Raw genomic sequence first — 8,535 nt, 5'->3', positions numbered from 1 at the left:
TCCTCCTCCTCCTTCTTCACCTCCTCTCTCCACTCCACAGCCCGGCGCGGACACACGAGGAGTTGTAGACAAAAGCGTGGGAAAGAACTTGCTGTATATCAGACCTCTGCACTGATATAAATCCGCACCTACAGTACAAAAACCATCTTACAGGAGTTCATCTACTCTGTAAAGGTGTTCTAGCCATGTTCTGCGAATTATTGCTGTTATAGTATCTTAGCGTTAAGATACTTTGCTGAAGCTACAACTTCCTTTCAAATGATGTAACATTTCTGCACTATGCATGGAAAGTTGACTTGGCAACTTTGGCCCTAAAGCCCCCAGGTTCATTGCATGTCAGTTGGTTTTGGTTAGCAGATCAATAGGCCCTTTTTATGGAAGAAAAAGCACAGTTGTTAATAGCACAAATAATGATGGTTTAACTTATTTTAGATGCTCATTTAGTTTAACTTACGTGCTTTGGTTTCAGGATCCTGGTAATTTGAATACTAGCTGACAGTCACACTGTCATCATGGCTTACTGGAACACTTGAATATTAACAGAGCCATCATAAATGTTATTAGTAACACATGTGCCTTTCCTACAATGACAAGTCAAAACGCCTGCTGTGGAAAAGGCACATTGGCTAAATTTGATCCTTGGAATTTGACCCACTCAAATAAAATATAAACCTTGGCAGGTCATTATTAGCTCATTCTTTCATGTTGTGGAGGAGCTCTCTGTCAAAGTTTAGTTATAATATTGTTAGTATTGTATTTAGTTCATATTCTACATGGAACTTAGAAGATATCTACTTGATTTGACTGATTTGGGTGGCTGAGGCCTTATTGGAGCTTTGGATACACTTTTAAATACATTATTGCACAAAACGATGACTGGATTTCGGAAAAACAAGAAGAAATATCACAGCGAACCAAACCTCTTTCAATGTTCATATGGGTACCAGACTTGAAAAAATGTGAAGCTATCCTTCTGTGTCATATCTTGTCAACGTTTAATGCATTAAAAACAACAAACAGGAAATACAGCATAACATAATCCGACAAATAAAGCAGTAAAAACTATTTAAAACAATAATTTAAGTTATTTAAGTGCAAGACAGATAATGATGAGTGCTTAATGTTCAGCCAAACATGGTAAAGAACATAAACATTAGATTTTGTCTACCTTTAAATCAGTCCTACATCCTGTTTGTTTCAGCTCTGTTGTGCAGTGACTAAACCAGTCGAATCCTCTTCACTATATGCATGAACACCTTACAAGTGTCATTCCAGGTTTTGATGTGGGACTAGTGTCACTTTTGAAGTCACAGCAGGTGTGTCTTGTGGCTCTATTCCTTCATATAAAATGGTCAGTTCATCTATTCACACAATATTTGGCCTCAGTTAAAGCGGGTCACCAGCAGAGATCCTATATTCTGCATACATTCAGAATGCTGTGCATGATGTAGTGAGACATCTTCTGATTTCTGGTTTCATTATGCTGAAGTTAACTGTTCTTTAGTGAAACAGGAACACTCAGTGGCTTCATGGATATAAAGCTGTATAGAAACTGAGCTCTCTCTCAAAACATAATGTATATAGTTTTTACTGTCATACTCATTGAAAATCAGGTTCCCTCCCCAGGGAGCAACAGAGTCCAGGTTAAATCTTATCATGCAAAACTGTCATCTGATACATGATAGGTTGTACCTGCTTGTTTGATTTACAGAGGTTTTGTTTTCATTCAGATCGGTCACAAAGATACTGAATGAGAGCGCAGTGAGATTTCCTTGGTGGCTGAGAACCTACATTGCAAAAATATCATCCAATCAAACATAACCTGGGAAACACAAGACAGATCAAGTGGGAGAAGATACTCTTTGATCTCCACTTTTATGGGTATCAACTAAATATTTGAATATGTTTTTACAAGATAATTAATTTGCATTGTTCTTTTTTTTTCTCTAGGTTTGTATGTTATATATGAGTAATCCTTTAATTCCAACTATATTGAAGTCGATTGAAATCATGTTTGCAACTAAACATGGGTATAATTATGTAACAAAATGCAAACAATAGCCCAGACTGCAGCCAGAGGCATAAGCAGATGGTGATCTATTTAGCAGGAATGTTTTTGTGAGAATAACAGTTGCCTAAAGTGTAATCCCATCTACATTTTTAATTGCACAACACATAAAATATTGAACCCTCATCAACACTGTGGGTTTTTTTTCTTCTTGAAAGCATCACTTTTTGCCCTCATTTATTAGATTGTCTTGTAAACATGCTATGAAAATTCTGCTGCATTTTAGGCTAGTTCACTCCATCGTATCAAAGTAATAAATTAGCGTTTTAAAACATTCAGTGAAGTCTCTGGAAAAAGTCCAATCCTCAGGCATTTCCTTTGGAGTTATCTGCCCTCACATTCCATTTGAGACGAGGTTATCTGATATGTACAGTTTTATATAGCTTCTCAGAACTACTCACATACATATTGTTTATTTAAGTGCCTTGGTTCTTTACAGAGTAGATTATGGCTTTTTGAGGTGTTCTGTATTTATTTGGTGTATGTAAACCACCTACATTTTGTCACCATGGTTCTGTGAGCCCTCAGAAATGTGTGTGAAAAATGTTAACAGTGTCAATTATGGGGCATGCTGTCCTAAACATAATTTCCCTTTGACTCTGGTATTTAAACTTTGCTATTTTTAAATAGGACGCATGACTGCTATAACAAATCTTAAAATTCTCATCTGACAAGAAAAAATAAACAAATTTTAACTGAAACTAAACATGCAATATTTTGTAATTGCATGACATTACATAACAGAAGTAACAAATATCTTTCCAAGTGCTCATCAGCAACTGAAATTACGTTGTGTGCACCTAAGGACTGAGTGTGTCTGTGTGTTTACCATTTCAAGCCTGCTGTATCACTTCCTAGCAACTGTGGGTCTGAAAAGCCATATATACACAGTCAGTGGGCTTTTTCCCAGGGGTTACATGGCACGCCGCAGGCAAGCAAGTTGTCCCTATAGCAACCCCTCAAACAGCATAGAATGAACAAGACTAACCAAATGGAAACAGGAGCAGGTGAAGATATCTGGTCAGAGCAGCCAGTGGAACCTTTGAGACAATGTCTCAAACACAATCCAGCCGGGCACAACTTACAGCACCCTACTGTCTCTGCACCTGATGTTTTTATGTCTTGCTGAAATGTGTGTGATCTTTCCATAATTCCACTCTCAGTCAGACACTTTTCAGTATGGCATAGGATACTGAAGCATTTTCAGGATGCAGGACTGTTTGAACATTTACATGCAATAGCTAAACTATGAATTATCCACTTGGAAATGATCCGTTGGGAAGTTTAAGAGTATCCACATATGTGTGAGTTATTGGTATTTCTGAGAGAACTAAGCTGCAGTGGTGTGTGAACTGTTAGAGTGTTTGAAGTAACACCAGAGGTGTAGTTGCAAAGTACTGCAGTGCGTATTGACATTGTCACACATTGTTATGTGTTGGTCTGTTGCTGCTGTGAGTTGGTGGTATGCAGCACTACAGGAATGTGTGCTTTGTGTTGTGCATGCCCCAGCCTGAGCTCAGTCTTGCATCCTTCTCTCTATTTATATAATAAGAAAGGAGGAAGACTTTGTGATGGGAGGTTTAAGTGCCACTCATTCTTAGGCAAAAGAGGAAGATTTGCAAACCAAAAATGTGAGTGTCATAGTTGATTATTTTGTACTTAAACAGTATAGCTTAACAAACTAATCTCAACTCAAGGTATACTAATTTTTCATAAGTGGACCTAAGTTAAGTTTATGTTGTCAAAAAACCTCACCTTAATATACTGGACAGAACATGTACAAATTGTCAACATTATCACAAATAATTTCAAATGTATTACGCAATGCATAACATTTATGAGAAATCACAGTCTTGTGAACATTTTCACATATTTCATTGTCAGACTGAGTCCTTCTTTCTATGTTACTCGCTCTTGGTTTATATGCTGCTAAGTAGAGTGTATTGCTGCCAAACCAGGGGTCACTGAATGGTTTAATGAGTATTAAAATTATTATAATCATATGTTATGGCCTTTGCAGTCACTAGATCTCAAACCAATTGAACACCAATGGGAGACTTTTAACCAAATTCTGATGTCAAAATCTATCTATCTATCTATCTATCTATCTATCTATCTATCTATCTATCTATCTATCTATCTATCCAGCTAGCTATCTAGCTAGCTAACTATCTATCTAGCTAACTAGTTATCTAGTTATCTAGTTGCAGATGTAAACAATCAGTTACATCCAACATACATCCAACAAAAATGAGAAACATTCTGCCGCATGTTTCTCATTTTTGTCTCTGAATGTTGAGTTGAATATTTGTCCTATGCTCATACTTTGAGTGTTTACAGAGATAACACTGCCCTCTTCTGGCAGATTACAGTACTGGATTTTAAATATTGATTCCTAAAATGTGATTAGCAAACATAAAGAACAGTTAATCTATCATACTGCAGAAACACTACATAGCAGCCACACTTATTAATAATGACAGTTTAAGATTGTTTTTATATCAGTAATGTTCATAAACATTGGAGAAATGGGACTATTCTTTTCATTATCTATGTAAAAGTACTTCAATTCAGACTATAAAAAAGACTGATCATGCTTTAATAAGTCAAGCTCTCAAATAAAGGGTTAATTTTACTTTGTTCATTTAGGGTATTGTGGTCAACCCCTATCTAACCCTGCATGCTACATGAATTAAAGATTTTTATTTAAGCAAAGGTATTTTGCATTATCTTTGGGATTTTGTGATGTTTTGTGTTGAAATAATGACAAAACTCAATAGAACCCCCTCACCAAACACACATGCACGCACACGCACGCGCGCGCGCGCACACACACACACACACACACACACACACACACACACACACACACACACACACACACACACACACACACACACACACACACACACACACACACACACACACACAGACACACACACACACCTCCCCACCCACCAAAAGAAAATATACTGACAGAAGCATACAAACTGTTTTCTTCACCATTTCATCTCATTGAGCTGCACCGCTGAATCGCTATACTTCTGTCTCTATCGCAGTTTGTTGCCAAGGTAACTGAAAGAAACCAATGACCCTGTCATTATGTGGCCTCTTAGTACAAGGCATCATTTTCTCAGGGCCATTATGGAAATGTTTCCCACTTTCACAGAAGACAAGGTGTCATTCCATTTGCAGTCAGCTATACAAGAAGTCTTTTAGCTATAGACATTGATTCATGTTGGTAGTTGTTGTGGATGATGATAATGTTGATGTTATTCTATAGTGTACCCATAAGGTTACCACCATGTCCTCTAGCTCCCCTTTGCAGCAGTAGGCTGATAGTACACATCAGAGAAGTCACTTATTGCTGACTAGACACTTTAGGTCACATGGCGCCTGTATGCAGTCATGCACCATCACATTTCAACTGAATTTGATCCTTATTCTTTCATATGATTTACTAAACTGATCCTATTTGTATCACTGCTTCATATATTTCCATTCTAGCACTAATAGCATTTGTTATATTAATGCCTATATAATCCCTCTTAAAAGGATCTTTCTGCAATAATTGCAAGGCTGCTGCAATTGTTAATCTCATGAATCATTAAGCTTTCATTTTCAGTCATGTTTCCAAGAACAATTTGTTGTGGGAGTGAGATGGTGTTAGGTGGAGACAAAAGCACAGAGGCAAGTAGGCAGATCCAAGACATTAGTTGGTGTGAGCTGCTACACTATGTGGGCTTCATCTAACACATTATTGTTAACATTTTACAACTTATGTTCAGTTTAATCAGTTTAATAAAGGGGTTATTGTTCACATCCAGGCAGGAAATTGTCACTCACCAAGGGTTTATTAAAGGAAAGGTTCACAATTTTTTCAAGTCTGCCTTTAGACAACAGTCAGGTGCCCATATGAACACTGAATCAAGTTTTGCTTGCTGATATCATTCTTACTGTTCATAATGACCATCAAAGGATCCTTTCTTAATACACTTTTAATGGAAGTGATGAGGGACAAAAAGAGTGAATTTGGTTCTGAAAAAAAAAGTAACTTACTGAAATATCCACTTGATTTTGGGCAGTTGACACCTCATATTAGCTTAGGATAAACCTTTAAATAAATATCTGCATGAATGAGGACTGTGGATTTTGGCATCAATTAATTACATTCTCTCAGTGTGAACAGGATTACAGCACGAAAAAGCAATTTCTAGGTTCATAAAGGCACTTGACTGTTGCTTTATGACGGATTAGAAACCATATTCTTGAAACAATCTCATTTACACACAGTTGCTATCCGTTATCTAAATCAAATTAATGCAGTCTAACAAACCAACCCTAATTAGTGGACCAATATTACACACACCCAGTACAGGTGTGCTCATAATCAGTACTCTTAATCAATAATAATAAACTGGCAAAGTGTGCTACAGTTATCACATTGAATTATATTAATAACGTCAAATAAGGTCAGAAAATCCCTTTCACTTAATGACCTCTGGCACACTTGTCTGTAACTGTCCATCTCAAAAGAGTCCCCCCCCCACACACACACACACACACCTCATGTATTTCCTGTTGATGCAGCTCCTGGACAGGTGAGCTGAGCAGCAGCAGGGACGGGCTGGCTGTCAGCAGTGAGTGTTATTTTGGTCCAGCCCTCTCTCCTCCACCGCAGCATCAACAGCAGCAGCAGCACATTCGCAAGATGGTAGCAGCGCACACTTCTTCACATTCGTCGGAATCTGCCGAGTGGATTATTTGCTTGGATAAGAGGTAATACATCTATATAATGTCTCTGCCTTCATAGACTGATTTGATATCACTATACGAGTGAATGATAAAGGGATGTCAGAGCGATTTTGATTTTACACCATAAACAGCTTGGGCGTTGTGTTTCAGTGGCTGCATTAAAGCGGCTCTGTTGCGTTGATTGAAGACTTCAGGCTTCAGAAGTTGATTTAGATCATCCCTGAAAGCGCCATGTGTAAGATTACACCCTTTATATAGCATATCAAAACACGTGTTCATACCTACCGGCTTAAACGGTGTTGCCTTACTGTTGGAAAACTATAAATCAGTAGGCTATACACAACTGTAGCTCATTCATGACCAGGGAAATATTGGAGGCGTTTGATATAAGCTGTATGCTGTTAAACTGTTAATTTATCACTACGTGCATTTACCACATTATCACTTCATATTGATGTCAATGGCAAATGCTGTGAGATTTCATACTTAAACTGTTCAACTAGTCTGCTTTGCAATTAATACAAAACATGGAAGGCAAATTCTATGTAAAAGGTAAAGATAGGTTAAAAATCTGATGTGTGCAATAAGCAGAACTACATAGAATCTATGGTTTGGACAATGAAAGTACTTTGAGTTGCCAGGTTTTTATGCAAATAGCCCTGAATTAAACTTAATAAGATTTATGTTGTTATGTGATGAGGGTTTTTTTCTGTCTTAAATCAAACTGCATGAGCTATATATATTTCAGTGTGTTACAGATTTATTTGAGACCAAAACTATTGCCAGTAATCCATATGCCATATGGACCCTCTGATCATTTTGAACTGCAATTCTTAATTGCTTTGCAACCATGGGCTTGTCCCTGTGAGAATATCAGATTGAATTATAGGACTATTGTCTACTTTCACCATAGGTTATATCTTGTCATTTTTCCTCATTAGTCGTTTGTGTTTTAAAATGAAAAAACTAAATCTGTTTCTAGTCTACAACCCACAGAAAATCTTCACATTTAAGAGGTTGGAATGAAAGAATATTTGTTCTTTAAAATTACTCAAAACAATTATCAAAGTAGCTGCTGATTAATTTTTCATAGCTCAATTAATTGATTAACCAACCAATCATTGCAGCTCAACTAAATTCTGTATCTACTGTGTGTATATGTTGTTAGAGGTATCAAACCATTGAAGGACTGCTTTAAAAAAAAAAAAAAAAAAAAAAAAAAACTGATCTAACAAGACAACACTCAAGTGAAGATCTAGAAACATTTGATATCATGTATGCCATAGTGATATTTATGAATCATCGTTATGTTGCATCATGTGGGTTTTGACCAAAAAACAATGTAGGCAGCTTGAAAGGCACACTAATATAACTATTTTTTAAGTCCAGTTTTTATGAAGTTTTTTTTAGAGAACCATGTAGTTCATTTTAACATTTTAAATTCACACATTCAAAAATGTGTAAAATTAACATAGTGCTCAACTTAGGTGCTAACCAGGCAGAGATGGTGGACACAGCTCAGGTGTAAACGGACCACCTTAACACAAAATGAGGAGGGAGCTGGAGGGATGCGTCACAAAGAAAGGTACAAAGTACATCAGCTATAAACAGCCAAGTGACGCAGTGTGCCAGACGTGTTTACACAGTAATATCCTCTCGTTAGTCGTAGGAGCCACCTGTGTTGCTCAAATCAAATGGTCCTTGTATGACTC

General features: G+C 37.1%; 1 protein-coding gene across 1 annotated transcript in view; it reads left to right on the top strand.

Moving 5' to 3' along the window:
• Window positions 1–6,779: 6,779 nt before the first annotated feature.
• The window catches only part of rapgef4a (Rap guanine nucleotide exchange factor 4a), a 37,790-nt gene continuing 36,034 nt past the window's right edge, over window positions 6,780–8,535 (top strand). The window contains exon 1 of the mRNA XM_053328016.1: window positions 6,780–6,847. Coding sequence (XP_053183991.1) covers window positions 6,780–6,847 — 68 coding nt within the window. The remainder of the gene's footprint in view (window positions 6,848–8,535) is intronic.

The sequence above is a fragment of the Scomber japonicus genome, chromosome 11, assembly GCF_027409825.1.
Source record: "Scomber japonicus isolate fScoJap1 chromosome 11, fScoJap1.pri, whole genome shotgun sequence".
In the NCBI taxonomy this organism is placed as follows: Eukaryota; Metazoa; Chordata; class Actinopteri; order Scombriformes; family Scombridae; genus Scomber; species Scomber japonicus.
This window is presented reverse-complemented; position numbering and strand designations above follow the sequence as displayed.